Raw genomic sequence first — 17815 nt, forward strand, 5'->3', positions numbered from 1 at the left:
TCCAAGGAATATTTGTAATCTTACACATTATTAACTTCAAATATTATCAAACATATTAATGAAGAACTGGGCAAGGATATGGCAATAAAAAGAATGTTGTTTTATGCTAAATGTATTGGAATTCAAAATTTTAATATAAATTCTCCTTGGTAGAAAATGAAAAGTTAAATAGAATCAGAGTATTTATGACATAATGAGGAAAGCAACAACTGAAGATTGATTATTAAAGTGGTTGAATTTAGGCTCTCTGACTATAATGTGGACTGGATCAAATGCAACAGGTACAGCTACTTGTTGCTGTATTGAATGGAAATAGGAAGAAAAGTCACCGCCTTCTGATTTTATCAATGAGTGGGCATTCATATAATAAGGCAAAAACCTGTGAAATTCAGATGACAAATGAAGACCACTGAGAAAGTGACTACATAAGACCAGAGGTAGAACCTCAGAGTGGACACTTTTGATCAAGAGACTCCTGCACCAATAGTGCAGTATGACATACCAAATAGGAAGTTACTGGAAATAAACTCAAGATCTTTCATAGCACCATTGGCTTTATCTGGGAAAATGAAAGTCAGAGGGTAGCATGCTACAGCTGATCCTAGATATCCATCTAGGATACCAATATCCATCAGAAAATGTCATGATGAAGTGTATAAAAAAAAAAAAAAACCCAGGGAAAAATGGAAAACTATCCATGTGAAAGCACCTGTATTCCTGAAAAATGACTTAGCAGAATCACCTTTGCAATATAAGAAGACAAATCATCTATTGTATGTGTGACCTTCATGAAGTTGCCTAATGAAAGGGCAGAAATTATTAATGGTGCCTGCCTGCTTGCTTGCCTGCCTGCCTGCCTTCTTCCCTTCCTTCCTTCCTCCTTCCCTCCCTCTTCTTCCCTCCCTTTCTCTCTCCCCCATTCCTTCCTTCCTTCCCTCCTTCCCTCCTTCCCTCCTTCCCTCCTTCCCTCCTTCCCTCCTTCCCTCCTTCCTTCCTTCCTTCCTTCCTTCCTTCCTTCCTTCCTTCCTTCCTTCCTTCCTTCCTTCCTTTCTCTATTCCTCCTTCCTTCCTCCTTTCCTCCCTCCCTCCCTTCCTTCCTTCCTAGACTGAGTTCTTAAGGAGCAGAGCTCACAAGGAACACACTAAGATTTTTAAAAAGTCAGCTGAAAGCTTCTTTTTAAAATCTTAATTTCACTCCCATCCCAGACTAATGCAACTGCAATGAAAGGCACTATTACCAAACAATTCATCACAACCTATGTCAGATCTAATCTTAGCAAAATCAACGTCCTGTCAAGTTGATTGACATAATACCCCTAAGTACATTAGAACAATTTAAATAGACTACACCTGCGAAAAGAGAGGGACAGAGAGAATGAGGCAGTTTTCTTTAATAAGACAAATGAAATCTGGGATTAAGAATTGTAAATCCAAAGATATTAAAAGTCATTGATATGATAATATAAGAAGTGTCTGGCTCACTGTTTTTGAATAGCTTTATTTGGCTAAAAAAAAATCAACTCCCATAATACTATGATAACCTTACTTATAATATTTGATTAAAAGGAATATGTATATTCTCTACCACGGATACTGCCATGACTGATTTTGGAGTACCACCTTATAAAGGCACTAGAATTGTTTTCCAAAGATATAGGCAAAAGTCTACAGCAGTGGATCGTTCTCACCTGATTTCTATAACAAAGGACAAGATGTCTCAATTTGCTCAATTTGAAGTGATACAGTGTAGTCCCCAAAACACAGAACTCCACCAGGAGCTCCTGAATGTCACTGGATTTGTAATCTGTCAATCAAGGGCAACTCCAGTGCACTCCCTAGTTGCAGCCAAAAGAGCAATATTCACAGCATAACTGATAAATAGGAGTTATTTTCACATACGTCCACATAGACAGAGTGAGAGGGGCAGAAAAAATATGAAGACGTTGAAACATGCTTGCAGAAAAATTAAGTTCCATTCACCTATATGGAAAATGTCATAACACCATGAGTACTGAAAATACCGGGTAGACCTGTTCTTTATAACTTCAATGACTGATCTGAAAGATATCGGTGTTGCTCTAATAGTTTAAAGCAGTAATGAAGCAGAACATTTTACCTACTGCGGAGAAACAAAAAAGAAAGAAAAACTTTTGCCCAGCCTGCTCTGAACTGGCTCCATTGTGCACTGACTACAGAGGATAAAGAAAATGAACAGTAGCTCTGTTGCCCTGGGGAACTTAATATTACCAAAGGGCACAAGGAAGGTTCCTTAAACTAATGGCCACCACAGTTTACAAGTCTGGTTTACAATGAAACCTAGTAAGGTATATTCATTTCTAAGAACACGAAAGGCAAGACACCACTTAGAAATATTAACTTTATTGTTACCATTAGTGATTCAGCTTTGAATAATCCGTTTGCTTTTGGATATTTTTCTGAGTCTCTGGTGAGAAAATACAATGCCGAAAGTTTAGTAATAATTACCGTCACTCATGCTTTCCCATACAAAATGTTTAGTTAACAAATAGGATATAGAAATGGAGCCAATTACTTACGATCAGGAAACCAAAAGAGAGTTCAAAAGCTATGCAACACAGTAACTGCAATATGAAATATGACTACGTTATTGGAAAGGCGTCTCTAGAAATAAAGGAGTCCATGTTATTGGCCCTTAATGACGAACCTGTCCCCTTAAAAGTAAATGTATATTTCAAATACTTTTAATAGACATTTAATTTTTTTTTAAGAAACCCTACCTATGATACCTACAGATAAGCCATGGAGTGACAACACCTTAATTAGAATCGCTCTAATCATGAAAACTTGAGCTATATCTTTCAGAATAAATCTCATAAGTAAAACACTAATGCAGAAAAGCTCTTTGTTAAGTCAGGGTTTTCCATTATATTACTATTAAAATAACACACTTCTCAAGAAAGTGCATATTTTTTCTAAAAATAGACGAAGTTATAAATGTTTCAGAGAGAAGGAAAAAAGCTCCCTCTTTAAAAAAAAAAAAAAGTGTTACATATAATACCAAGATTCTTATAGAAAACTGCACGTATAACAGAATAAAGTGAAAACTCCTTCACCTACCATCAAATTTCTTGTGCCTGGACACAAACGTGGTGCGCACGAAATGACTCGTCTCCTCCACAAGGTTTTCAAACTCAAGCTTGCTTTGTTGGCTTAACTTGTCTTCCATTTCTGTGGTGCAGCATGTATATTCCTGAGGACAGATTCTTAGGTGTTCCCCTGCAACAAGAAATTCAAGGTCAATATGAAATGATATGGAATGGACTCAAACATCAACAGTCACCAAGAAGGCGCAGGCCTGGGCAACATTCTGTTGAACATGGAGTCGCCATGAGTCAGCACCGATTCACTGGCAGTTAACAACAACAATATGGAATGATAAGTACTTTGGGTAAACGTTGGGGTATCACTTCTCTAAAATTTCCATTAGATTCTGGAGTACTATTCTATCTGCCTCCTCTAGCCATACCCACGATATGGCACTCAGCATGTCAGCATGCTTAACATGCCAAAAAAAGGGCTGATTTAAATATAACCTGATACTTAGTTCCTGTTCCTTGTCATGTAAGTGAAGGTATATTAAAGACCACAAAAGACCATGACCTTTCTCCTGCTTTTATTTGAATTGTACCAAGTAACACCAAGTGACAGGAGATGTAAAACAGTTTTAAGTCTGCTTGTCTTTGAAAACCTCAAGTCAGGCAAAAGACATTTAGTCCCATCACCTTGGTCTGTTCGACAGCCAGGGCAAGGAAGGATGGTGACAGTTCCCTGTGTTCTCTTTCTGCCTGTCTGTCCGCTGAAATGCATGAGACTCTCTCTTGGTTAAGGGAGTGTATTTTTAATGGCAGGTCTCAGGTGCCACACATTCTCTCAGTTGACACTTCTTGTCAGAAAGAAAATGTTCTCCTGAAAGTAGGAAGGCACTGATGGGTTTAATTAATGCTTATGTTATATGGAAATGTAAAGTAAAAGGTAATAAAGTCTTGTATTTAACTCAACAGGTTTATCTCTTGATACCCTGGGCCACTTCTGACAACATTGCTTTCTTCAGTCCTATTTGCAAGTAGAAGTCAATCCCTTACTTTGTGAAATTAAAATGGTCTGTTAGTACATAAAATGTCAGATTACAATTGGTTACTATCAAAAATGTTTAGCAGAGCTCATGGAGGGAAGAATAAAAATCTAGCCAAAGTCTCGCTAAATAAAACCAACACATTGCCCCTGTGACTGAAGTCACTGTCGGGCACTGAAAACCAAACAAACAAAGTACCTGATGCTGTGGTTAAAATTCATTTATAATGTCTAACAGTACTTCTAAAAGTCTGTGCTATGACCCTACATGAATCTCCTGATTCCTCATATGGTGTGATGCCTTGGCTCTAATTTAAAACAACTCCAGAATAAAAAAAAAAAAAAAGATCACAAATGTATATTTAACCTTCTGCTTTTGTTGTCTAGTGCATATCTTGTGTTATTTCTAGAAGGAAAGAGAAGCCATTAAAAAAAAAAAAAAGAAGAAGAGGAAAATGCACCATAATTCAGAATGATACACTTCAAATTCAGGATAATAGTTACCTTCTAGGGTGGACTAGGATTTGAGAGAAAAACACAAATATGTCTATGTATCTATATATCTATCATCTATCCACCCATCCACCCATCTACCCATCCACCCATCCACCCATCCACCCATCCACCCATCCACCCACCCAGCCACCCAGCCATCCATCCATCCATCCATCTATCCATCCATCCACCCTCCCACCAACCCAACCACCCATCTGTCCATCTATCTATCTATCTATCTATCTATCTATCTATCTATCTATCTATCTATCTATCTATCTATCTATCTATCTATCTATCTATCTATCTATCTATCTATCTATCATCTATCTATCTATCTATCATTTATCTATCTATCTATCTATCATCTATCTATCTATCATCTATCTATCTATATTTTAAACTGGATGAGGGATAAAAATTTTTTTTTTTTTAAAGCAAAGCAAAGTTAGTAATATAATAAACACCATGAAGGATACATGGTGTTTATTATATTATTAACTTTGCTTTTTCTCTGGGTTTTTAGTATTTTATAATGAAACAGAAGTATAGCACTAAAAAGTAGTAGACACTATGGTTATGCTAGAGGAGGGCAGACTAGGGGTGGGTAGGGAGAGTAGATACTGATAAGGAGAAAAACAAGCACGGTTTGGCTTTCAGAAGCTGGCCTGGCACTCATGGCAGGGTCATGCTATTTTCTCCTATTAGACATAAACAACCTCACACAATGCCAGCCTCAAACAATCTAACACAATGCCAACCTCAGTCACTCTGAGGCCATGATAAAATGAGACAGAGCAAGGCCACTTCATAATTTTGTCTAAGCACAGACGAAAACAAGGTCACTGTGCAACCCGCAAAATACCAAACACCTCTTCTCTTGGCTATTTCTTATCTTCATACTATGATGCCTCCTTGTAGATAAGATGTATTGAGATCACCAGTCATAGCATTACCTCTTCTCTTCCTGACAGTGTCCAGCAATCCAGAACACACTGCTGCAACATTGGACCCTACTGCAGATCACCCAACCAAAGCCCAAATCCTATAATAGGCTCTCTCTAACGTCCTCTTACTGAGACACTCAATGTTCTCCATGGTGTGTTCTCGCTTGCTGCAATGAGTAATAACGCAACTTGTTCAATTACAGGTGTGTTATTGGTGGGTAACAATACCAGTATGGGGAGGAATAGAATTATATGATTTTTTTTGAAAATGTTCCCTAGGTGATTCTGAATCCCACATCCCATCCGTAAGCATAGTTTTATAGCTTCAGATGCTAGGAAGGATCGGTATGACTTTGTCAAAAGCAAATGGTACATAAATCACTAATTTTCTTATATAAATTATAAAGCCTAATAAAGAGCAACAACAAAATGGAAGCAAAAATCTCCATTTCTAGAGTCTCCTACATTATCATTCATGATTTTCTCAATAAAAAAAGAATATTACAATGAAGATTCTGATCATGATCTCAATTTATTTTCATACCTTTAAGTATTGAAAAGCAAAAAAAGGAACATCCAGTGGAATTGCATTTTATGTGGAAGATAGATGATATAAGGTCAGCGCGTGAGGTGACAATATCTCTTCAAGGAAAATTCTTTAATTCGTCACTAGAGCAGTACTCAAGTAGTAGGTTTTGTAAATATCACCTGCTAGAGGATTTTTTTTTTTTTTTTTTTTTGGAGCCGTGGTGGCACAGTGCTTAAGAGCTCAGCTGCTAAACAAAAGGCTGGCAGTTTGAAGCCACCAGCCAATCCTTGGAAAACCTATGGGGCAGCTGTACTCTGCCCCACAGGGTCACTGTGAGTCGGAATCGACTCAACAGCAATGGGTTTGGTTTGCGCAGATGATTTTCTCAGCTTTTTAGTGGCTCTCAGTTAACTCCTTCAATTCTTTTTTTAAGAGTATTGAAGAAGCCCTTGCCACTACTTTGCCTGGCCACTGCAACAAGGCTTTTCAATTTTTTTGTCAATGGTCAAGAAAAACCCCAAATCAATCACCTTTAGGAAGTATTAAAAAAAAAAAAAAAAAAAAAGGCTCTTTCTAGCTTAGTTGTATTCACATGCCCACAGTAAGAATCAATGCCATTGATTTAAATTATCTCACTATCCCTTCACCTTCTCTCTCCATGCTTGTCTATCTAAGGCTGTTGCTCCATTTCTCTAATTTGTTCCCTGCCAGAGCCTCATGTAAAAGATAAGAAATGAGTTACTTTCTCGAGATCACTTTCAGCTCTATGAAAAATCTAATACTTCACTGAATTTGTAAGCAGCCTCTTATATATACCTCCATGACACTATGCCTCTACACACACACACGCACGCACGCAAACACACTAACTCACATCTGAAATAATTTTTGGTTTAAAACTTCACCGCTAAAAATGAGTACCTTTCAGCTTTTACTTATCATTTGACATGCAATACTGATTTTCTTGGAGCGAGTTAGAGCTTGTAATGCCCCCCATCCAATCTAATTTCATGAATGTAGATCCATGTGGCTTCTTTCACAAATATCCCACACACAACTATCTCCCTCTGGTCACAAAATGTTTACATTTTCTTTTGGTCAGCTTTTCACCAGAAGTCTCATGCATTTTGTTTTAAGCTCAATTGTAGTGATTTGAAAGTATTAAGCAGCCCTGGTGTACTAAATCTTGAGATTTGGATATTTCTTTAGTGCACAATACAGTAGTGGGAGAAAAGAAAAACCTGTCTACCACATGTCAGAAAGAAGGACATCCTGCAGAGTCATATCCACTCAATGTGACTACACCTGTGTGATTTTTGATCTCTAATGACTATGTAAAGAGACTTTGGGATACTGGCACTTTTTTTTGAAATACAGATACCTAATATAAAGCTCAGAAGAAATAGGGTTTGAATGTGGATTTTGTGTTTTCCAGATTTTTCTAACCACTTGTTACTGAGGAGAAAAGCTGAAGTATCTAGACACCAGCATTACCCTGAATCCTGACCCTTAGGTTCAAGCCAGGCTCACAGCCATGCTACTTTTTTAATCTAAACTCCTAAAGGGCCAGGTGGTTTATTCTGCTTCCCCATGGACCAGGCTTCCTCAGGTTATAGTTGGCTACATGCCCAAAGATTACAGACCACTTTTCATTCTGGAAGTTACCATCACTCACCACTCCATAATGTTGCTACCTCATTTCCCCCTCTAATTAGATTTAAATTGTTCTTCATTTTTTAATAAAATACTTTATAGTCTAATTTTTATTATATTATTTGGGATATGTTTTTATGACACTGCTGATATTTTCAGTTCTAATTATATTTACATATATATTTTATATTTTTGTATAATATATAGACATATATATTATTATATTTTAAGTTAATCTTCCCGGAGTGATGTATAACAAGTGCCATCGGCTGACTCAGAGCAACCCTATAGGACAGAGTAGAACTGCCCCACAGGGCTTCCAAGAAGCAGTACATAAGTAATAAAATTACGCTTATATGGGTATTGAAATCAGACATATTGTGAGTTGACTTTGTCATTTACTAGCTCTATGGTATTAGAGTGAATTGCCTAACCTTTCAATTTTTCACCTACAAAAATGGAAATAATAATAAAAGATTTGGGAATAATACAACAAAAGGATATAACCCAGTGTCTAGAAAATATTCACTAGTTATTTTAATTTTATAAGCTAAAATATGAAACGTATCTAAGTAATGACTGAAAAATATAAGATGATCTCAAATGTTATTCTTTACTAATAAAAAATTCTAATGGATAAATCAACAAACAAAAAAAAATGAAAGCTCCACATTTATAAATACAGAAAATGACTTTTGGTAAGGAGAAATAAGTTTCTTCAGAAAAGTAATAAAATCTCACTAGAACTTGCAACTCTTTGATGTCAACAAAGAACAATTGATTGAAAATGCATCCTCCTCGTAATTTTTTTTTTTTCTAGATTTAGGTAAATAAATCCAAACTAAATGATACGTGTACAATAGAGATTGCATCTCTTTTAAAACTGCACCAGACAGAAATAAATGTTAAATTAATAAGAATGATTCATCTAACAGAAGGTATATAACCTCTTCATATTACAGCAAAGAAGCAAAAAGATTTAGCAGGAGAAAGTAATTAATAGTCACATCCCATATTCTTAATGTCGCTAAAATATGACAACAGCAAATTGGGAAAGCTTTTTCTGAGAGGAAAAGACAGATAGATATTCGGGTCGATGGTGGTGTCTTCAGCAAGCTTTAACACCACAAAGTCTGGAAAGCTTTATTTATTATCATCACTCATTCATAAGATCCTGCTGGTTCTCCACCTCTTGTTTGCAGTGCTCTGGATGTATTTAAGTAAAAACAGACAAATTGACAAAATGAAAACACTGCAGCCTGCGTAATACTCTCTGAGAGTAATTTACTTTCCAAGGCTTCAGCATAAACAATGTGGTGTATATATTTATTAACGTTAATCAGCATCCCTAGCAGCAGTTAGTTAGCATTTGGAGTAGCCCAAGCAGCAGTTCACACTCGGGGGGTGGCTACAGCAAGCTCACATTCAGGTAGTCCTTGACTTACGACATACTTGAGTTATGATGAACCGCACTTCAAACCGTCTTCTCTTTTTGTACATCTTATCCTTAGTAATACAGGTAGTCGCCAACTTAAGATGGGGTTCCCTTTTGGTGACTCTGTCAGAAGTTAGTTCTAATGTAAGTCGAATACCTCATTTTTTTTTTTAGTTTTTATTATTATTGCCTTTTATCAGTATCTTTATAAATCCAGTCTTTATTTGTCTTTGAAGGTTGGCATGAGAAATGATAACATGAGCAAGTTATGCACTGCAGCACTCTATGTAGTATATATTACTAATGATAAGATGTACAAAGAAAAGTTAAAAAAAAAAAAAACAGCGTGGCAAGGGCTGTTCCTCGTAACTCAAATATGTTGTAAATCGGGGACCACCTGTATGTACTACGTACAATGTTGGTGGCCGCCCGTCGTTTGCTGATATCATATTCGTAAGTTTATCTGTAACGTTTCCAACCCCCCCCAAAGACAAAGATCATATTTATAAAGATACTGATAACAAAAGACAATAATAACAAAAACTTAAGAAAATAGCGAGGTATTAGACTTACATCAGAACCGACTTACAGCAGAGTTATTGGAATGGAACCCCATCATAAACAGGGGGACTACTTGTATTATTATTATATCTAAATCAGCACCAAGGTGGATTAATTGCCATAAGAAATGTTAAAAATAAATGTTTATTGGTGAAATGAGTGGTGTTCAAAATGTGGGGTTCGCCAGAAAGGTAAGACAGGCTCTATTCCCACGGCACAAACGAAGCATGAGAACCCTGAAAGCCTAGCAAAAAAATTCCTTGGTCTAAGGCTCTGCTCCTGTGTCCCTGAACAACTGATACCCTGAACACTTCGAAGAATCCTGCTGTCAAAGGATTACTGTATCTACCTTGGTGTAGACTTTGCACCCAGTGTCCAGGGAGAAAGTATAGCAGCATCAGGATGAGGGTACGTGAATGGCTTGAGAACTCCTCGTTAAATGAATGTCTGAATGGACGGTAGAATTTCATCTGAGCCTTGCTTTCTCCTAACATATTACTCCATAGGAAGGTTCCGGGAGAATTTGAGGATAGCTCCTACATCTCACTAAGCTGAGGCTACTAATATGCACCAAAACGACTTGATGACTCTGAATGGGTGGCTGAAGGGCCATAGGACAATTCCTTCTGAGTGGGTTTCCATTCTCCCCCACACCAGAACAAGAATTTGCAAATCATAGCTTACAGGCCAAATCTGGGCCTGTTTTGTAGGGCCCGTGAGTTATGGTCAAAGGAAAAAAAAGAATCAGAAGAATGATATTTTGTATATTATATGAAATTTAAATTTAAATATTCACAAATAAAGTTTTATTGAAACAAAGCCACACCCATTTTTTACATATTGTCTATGGCTGCTTTAGTGCTATGACAGCAGACTGGCTGTGACAGACCATATGGCCTACGCCGCCTAAAATATTTACTTTCTGACATCATACATGGTAGCTTCCCTGCTATAATTAACAAACCAGTTCTAACCCCTCCTGTTGCAATTTCTCCAAGTAGCAAGAATATGAAACCTTTCTCAGATTAAATACTTCCCGACAATTACCGGTATTCGATATAATGAAGGGATTCTTTCAAAGTAATTTACGAAGGAGGAGAAAGTGTTGTCCTTTAAAAGTTTCCCACCCACACCCCTTTCTCAAATTTCCCTAGGTTCTGTATATGTTACATAATATATAATTAGACATAACATTTAGAGGAGAGCAGCTAGCCACCTCCAAGGCCACTAAGAATAAAAATATTAATGGTACTTTCTGGAAGGTCAGGATAAGAAACCGTAACTGCAGAAAATGTGGAGTTGTAACTATGAAGATTGAACATTCATTAAGCATTGACTGAAAGCCTCCCAGGTGCTGATCATGATAGGTTCATGTCCAGCTCGATCAGACACAGGGCCATACAATGGGGCTTGAAGAATTGAAGTTTTCTTAGAGCACTTAAAGTTAATATTAATGAACTACCTGGATTCCTAAATTCTTTCAGGACTCTTCACTAGTTCTAAAATAAATAAGAACTGCAGATGGAAAGGCAGACGTTTCCACCAGGAAATGATAGAATGAGCAAAGTCTCACGGACACATAATCAGACCATAAATTGTCATCTGTTTTCCAAGAAAGAAAAGATGGACCTTCCCTCCCTCTACACGCCCCTTTCACCTACTGTTGTTCTTTACAATACCTTCCCCCAAATGCCTGCCCTCGTGTGCATTTTCACTCTAAAATGCTGAGATGACAGCAGAAATGCGATTCTGTCAGTTTCTGGTCCCCCCAGGCATGGCCTCAAGTCTGAAAGTCGCCAGGAATAGACTTGGTGAAAGGCATGGTGGAAAAGAGCTCGAGACAGGGGGACCTCATTAACCACACAAAGCCACTTCTGTGGGTTGGCTACAGAAGCCTGGCCTCCCAGGTGACACACAGCCATCTCAGAATGCACATTCCAAACAAGCAACAGACATGGAGTGGTCCGGATGAGTCACTCTGGCCTTTTATCTGACACAGGGGTGCACAGGGACTTTGCTATTCTTGCACTCCCTATGCAGTAGGTGGGAAAGATAAAACTAAAAAGTGCAAAGGAAGATTGGGCAAGATCTAACAAAAGAGAGTGCTTCACTTCTGAACCTACAAATTCCATCTGATTAGAGTACAGTGTGTGTACTGGTGTTGGCTCTCTTCAGAGTGTGTAGTCTGTGTTAAGGCTCTTCATTCCTGAACTGTTAACTCTCCACAGTCAGTTAGCTGTGTCTGGTGCCAAGCTACAGAGTCTCCTCATCGTTGTTCATCAGTTTGTTCATCTGGTGCCTAGGAAGTTGGGGCAAAGCGTCTAATCAGGTGTAGGGAAGGAAAATACTCTAGGATAAGTTAACTTTTAGCAATCCTTAATGGTCAAGATAGCTTAAATGGGAGTTAATAGACCTGGTCTGTTTTTAGTCTCATCAAGTTCCCAAGCAAGCTAAGCAGGAGTGGCAGACTTAGGAGAGCCACATTTTCTAAAGGTACGTTCCAGTTCATTTCCTTAAGTTCAAATTCCCCAAACCTCCAAATAAGCGCTTATTCAACATTTTTCAGTGTGAAGGGTTATTATAAATGATCTTTTCACATCTTCGAGGGCTGTTCTCCTTCAGTGAAGTTGTTCAATGCCATTATCAGAAATCTTCGAACTTTCACACAAGTTTTGGGAAATTCGATTAAGTTTCTACTTCGGTGGATCTTATCATTCAGACAACCTGTGACATTGTCATCCTTTGATGTTGTGAATTCCTTGATAAAGACTTTAAATGCTGATTCTTTTAGTCCTAACATTTTGACTCTGCTTTTTGCAAAACAAAACAAAACAAAAAAAAACTCATTTGAGTGAGACCAATAAATTGTTTAAATCAGGTCCCATAGCTGCACACAGAAGATTTCAAACAAGCTACTCTAGATGGTATAGATTCACACCTCCATTGTTCTTTTGCTAATGTTTCAGGTCTTCACCAGTTCAATCCCCTTCTCTATTTCAGATAAGCTGAGAGTTTGCAGGTGGGGGCAGGCATGATAGAGAGCTTGGTTAGAGCTAAGGACTGACTGCAGCGGAGGGGAGGAGTTGGAGTGCAAAGTGCTAAAAGGCAAGGCGGTCTTAGAAAGCCTGAGGCAGCTGGAGTGAGAACAGTAGTATTTCCTTTTTTTTTTTTTCTTGTATCTGACATTGGCCATAACATATTACAAAATTATTAAACCCGTATGTATTTTGGTCTTTTTTAAGTTTTTAAGTGGAAGTGGTTTCTCCCTGTCTTAAAATGAAAACACCTTTTTAGTTCATAAAACTTCGAGACTTTTTAAACACACTGCCTTAACACTAACGAGAATCAGGAATTTGTATGTGTAGATATATAAACACATATGCATGTTACAAGGAGCCCTGGTGGCACAACAATTAAGCACTTGGATGTTAACCAAAAAACTGGCGGTTCTAACCCAAGAAGACACTCCAAGGGAGAAAGGCCTGGCAATCTGCTTCCATAAAGATTACAGCCAGGAAAATTCTATGGGCACTTCTGCTCTGTCATGTGGGGTCACCATGTGTTGAAATCCACTCGATGGCACCTCAGAACAACAACGTGTATATTGCAGACTCTTTCCCAGGATTAATACTAAAAAAAGGGAAGAAAAATAAGGAATAAATAGAAAAATCTGAATTGTAACTTTTCTTACTCTATATAAGAAGCGGAAACTTTGGTGGCATAGTGGTTAAGTGCTATGGCTGCTAACCAAAAGGTCATCAGTTCGAATTCACCAGCCGCTCTTTGGAAACCCTATGGAGAAGTTCTCGTCTGTCCTATAGGGTCACTATGAGACAGAATCAACTCAACGGCAACAAGCTTGTTTTTTTTTTTTTTTATGTAAGAAACATCCCAGCAAACTTATTGTTAAAAATCATGGCGGAAGGCTATCTAGCAGCAGTGGGATTCAATGATCTAAACTATGCTGCAAAGCAGCGATTCAACTTAGTAAAATATTGTTCATAAAATGTTATTGTGAAACCAATGTAAACGGTCACAAATGAATGGATGAATCACAGTATTGGAATTAATTACAATCATAGGAGGAAGAACGCCTAATAATAGTAAAGTTTTTTTTGTGTGTGTGTGTGTGTGCCTAGATCATGACACAAGAGAAGAAACGAATTATTTTGTTATTCTTTAAGATTTTCAAATTCTTATCATATCTCTGCATGTTGCTTGAGAAAGTGGTGACAGAATCAGAATACACTAGAGTGAGCAGTGATCACAGGCCGTCTAAGCCGTGCCCCTCTCCTCAGAAACGTATGGATACTGGAATGAAGGAGCGTAGACAGTGGAAAACTACTGGGCATACTTTTCCAAGCAATTCGCCTACAGCTGTTCTGATGCACTTAGCACTCTCTCAAGAGCACCTTTCCCTTCCTCCTCCTTTGAGAATCACAGTCACCAAGTTGTATGTGCTATATATAAAAATTTTCAATTGGGGGTAGTGAAATTATAACAATCATTCATTAAGATCCAAAAAGTTAATTTGTCGGTCTCAAGACAATTCTCCAAGAATTAAACCCAGAAAAGGAACCTGGATCTCATTATTTCTGTATTTGAAAATTTAAACTGAAAGCCAAACAAATACAGAAAAATTCAGTTAAAATTCACAGCTAGTTAAGATCAAAGAAAGCAAAAAATCAAGGCAAGGATAAGAATTTCCACTCCCTCATAACCACTCCAATGGTGATGTATGCCTTTCTTTTCCCAACATTTATTGAGCACTTGCTATGTGCCAGGAACTGTGGAATAGGTATTTTCATCATGTTTATTCTACAAGTTAGGCAACTGAATCTAGAAAGATTAAGCAGCTTGTCTAGGTCTATCTGTCTCCAAAATTCATCCTTGTCGCACAAGGCACCAAGGGATATTTTAAATTTTCAAGGGAAACTCCTCGATATCTGGAGGACTCTTCACAAGAAGCCTGCTCACAATAGTTTGCACTTTCAGCATTAGATTGTGTTACCTTCCTTTCAATGACTCCATACCTTTGCAAAGCTAGGTTTTTCATTAATTTCCATTTCATAGCTACCATGTGAAAATCAATACGGAGCAGGAAATGAGGCGAGTGGCATCCAATTTGATTCTAGGTGTTGAGAATACGTGCACCACCCCTTAATAAATAACTGTGGCTATTTCAGAATTAAATAAAAATATTAATTTTAATAACAATTTATATGTATTTTCAAATGGTTGCTAAGTTCTTCAGGATATAAATATTCATTGGTTAGACTTTAAAAAAAAAATGAAATGGTTAGTATTTCTTCTGGCCTAGGGATGCCACGGAAAAGTTACTGTGACACTACGGGCGCCATGAACTGAGACCCTTTTGGAGTCTGCATCAGCTTTACTGTCTCCCTGTACAGCGTTGCTCATCACAATTGCCTCTGATTATATGTTGATGATCAGAGTAGTGGTTAAGAGCCCGGCTGTTAACCAAAAGGTAGGCAGTTTGAACCCATCAGCTGCTCCTCGGAAACACTAGGGTGCCATTCTACTCTGTTGTAAAGGGTGGGAACTAACTCCACGGCTCCTAACACCACCACCACCAATCAGAGTTAGGACCATTACTTCTTTGTGATTTTTTTTTTCCAATGCCTATCAGTCCCAGTATTTCAGATATTATATACGAAGTCAGTGTCACATTCCAAATGTTTAACAACCAGCACTCCAGTGTGGAGGGAAAAAAAAATAATAAAGCCTGTTGCAATCGAGTCGATGCTGACTCATACTGACCCTATAAGACAAAGTAGAACTGCCCTACAGGGTTTCCAAGAAGTGACTGGCGGATTCCAATGGCCAACTTTTTGATTAGCAGCCTGAGCTCTTAACCACTGCACCATCAGGGCTCCCCAGTGTGGAGGGAAGCCTTAATTTGACAGTGTTTGCCAATTTCCGTGGTACTCACACCATGGCTGATTTCTAAGTGTCAGTACGATACTAATGAATGTGGAGTTGCACACCGTTCTGCACCATTTCCTCCGCACAGAAACAGTAAGACATAAAGGACCGCAAGAGTGTAAGTTAATCGGAAAACGATACATTTCGAGGATGTACTGTCCTTTTAGTATATTTAACTATAAGATTAGATAATTTAACTACTAAAAATGGCTGTGTTTGATAACAGGTCATAAGATCCCTGAAAATATAACAGGTCATAAGATCCCTGAAAATATAACAATGAGTTCTCTGGCCCGTCTGCCCCAGCTATAGTGAGCCACCACTACATGGAGCCAAAAGTGCTATATGGTTTTTTGATTAACTTCTTCTTTCAATTAATTGAGTTCCCTCATTCAGTAGAAAAGCTCTTGCACCACTGGAACCCGCCATTTCCGCAGCCCACAGGAAGATCTCCTGGTCAAACTCCTATTTGCCTTCAAGGAAGATGGGTTCCTTAGAGTCATTTCTGACTGCCTGAGTAAAGAATTCCCAGGAGAGACACAGGGAGAAATGGTAGTGTAGTTATTTTAGGAAAGGGGGAGTTGGGGACCAGGACTCTATTGCCTGCTTGACGAATATGTCATCACTAGTCACAAGCAGGGTTATCATCACGACAAGGTGAGCCAAAGTAACTGACGCAGGTTTGCAATTTTCACTCCCAGACTATTGAGGCTATTCCAGCACTCAGCGAAGCAGCTGAGGAGGGAGCTCTTACTCAAGGCTGCTGTTATGCAAGTCCTAAGGTTCAATATGCCATGGCCATGTGCTCACACCCACTGCTGTTGTGACCCAGACCAGTCATTTTGAGCCTCACCTTATTAATCTTTGTAGTGCTCACTGTTTTGCATAGCTCTTGACACACGGGAGGTTCTGTAATAAATGTCTAAATAAATGTATGTGGCTCTTTTTGCTTTCTTCATTTACTCATTCAGGCGATGGGTTCAGTGCTATGGTTGGTGGTGAGGGATAAGAAGAGGCTCTACCCTTAAGCAGCTCGGGTTCAGCATGGAAAGATTCATCTGTGTGCTAAGGTCCGTCCTAGAGGCGAGCACCACCACCCACCTGTCAATTTGTCTACTGTAGTGGCTGACGTGTTACTGCGATGCTGCAGTCAGTTCCTCAGGGTCATTTCTGACTGCCTGAGAATTCCCAGGAGAGACGTGGGGAAGAAAGGCCTGGAAATCTACTTCCGAAAATGAGTCAATGAAAACCCAGTTGATCACAACATAATATTATCCAATACAGTGCTAGAAGACGAGCCCCTTAGGTTGGAAGGCACTGAAAATACACAGGGGCTTTAACAAATGGACTCGAGGATACCAACAATCAAGAAGATGGCACAAGACTGCACAAAATTTTGTTCTATGGGTCACCATGAGTCAGAGCTGACTTGACAGCAACTAAAAACAAAGGTAAGCGCAAGAGCACACAATGTCCCTGCCATCCACACCATCCCAGACTCTGATGCCCCTGTATAAAACCAAGCTTATTGCTGTTGTGTCAATTCCAACTCACAGCAACCCCATAGGACAGAGGAGAACTGCCCCATAGGGTTTCCAGGAGAGGCTAAGGAGTCAAACTACCAGCGGAACTCTTTCACCACTGCGCCACCAGGGCCCCCCCGCCCTTTATAAGGACAGTGTTAATTACAGGGGCTGTTCAACTGTAAAACTGCTACTTCATTTCTAATAGTGTTGTCTTATCTCTTAAGTTTCAATATTAGGCAGGAACATCCAACTAGACATTTTAACTCTTTCACATCACCCTGTTTCAAGTGTCTTTCAAACCGTGGGCCCTGAAATCAGTTTAGCAGGTGGCCACCAGTGCTAAGGTTTAAAATAGAGAGTTCATCATATGAGGTAAAGATAAATATTGCCTATTGAAAATTTGGTTTCAGTGTTTGTATTATTTATATATTGGGTTGTGATATACAATGTATTCCTTGCAGTGGGTTGTGAGCAAGCAAAGATTGGAAGCCACAATTCTATACTGCATGGAGGCAGTGATGAGAAGGGCAAAGAGCCCACTCACTAATGCACATTTGTGAAACTATAAATAGCCAACGCTCATTTAGCTAGGATTGGCTGATTTTAGGCATGC

At 38.6% G+C, this 17815-nt stretch overlaps 1 protein-coding gene across 1 annotated transcript in view; it reads right to left on the reverse strand.

Annotated features, from left to right (window-relative positions):
- Positions 1-2139: 2139 nt before the first annotated feature.
- LOC135227974 (glypican-6-like) overlaps positions 2140-17815 on the reverse strand; it is a 318058-nt gene continuing 302382 nt past the window's right edge. The window contains exon 2 of the mRNA XM_064269986.1: positions 2140-3255. Within this exon, the coding sequence (XP_064126056.1) occupies positions 3089-3255 (167 nt within the window). The 3' untranslated portion in view covers positions 2140-3088. The remainder of the gene's footprint in view (positions 3256-17815) is intronic.

Source organism: Loxodonta africana, chromosome 17 (assembly GCF_030014295.1).
Source record: "Loxodonta africana isolate mLoxAfr1 chromosome 17, mLoxAfr1.hap2, whole genome shotgun sequence".
In the NCBI taxonomy this organism is placed as follows: domain Eukaryota; kingdom Metazoa; phylum Chordata; class Mammalia; order Proboscidea; family Elephantidae; genus Loxodonta; species Loxodonta africana.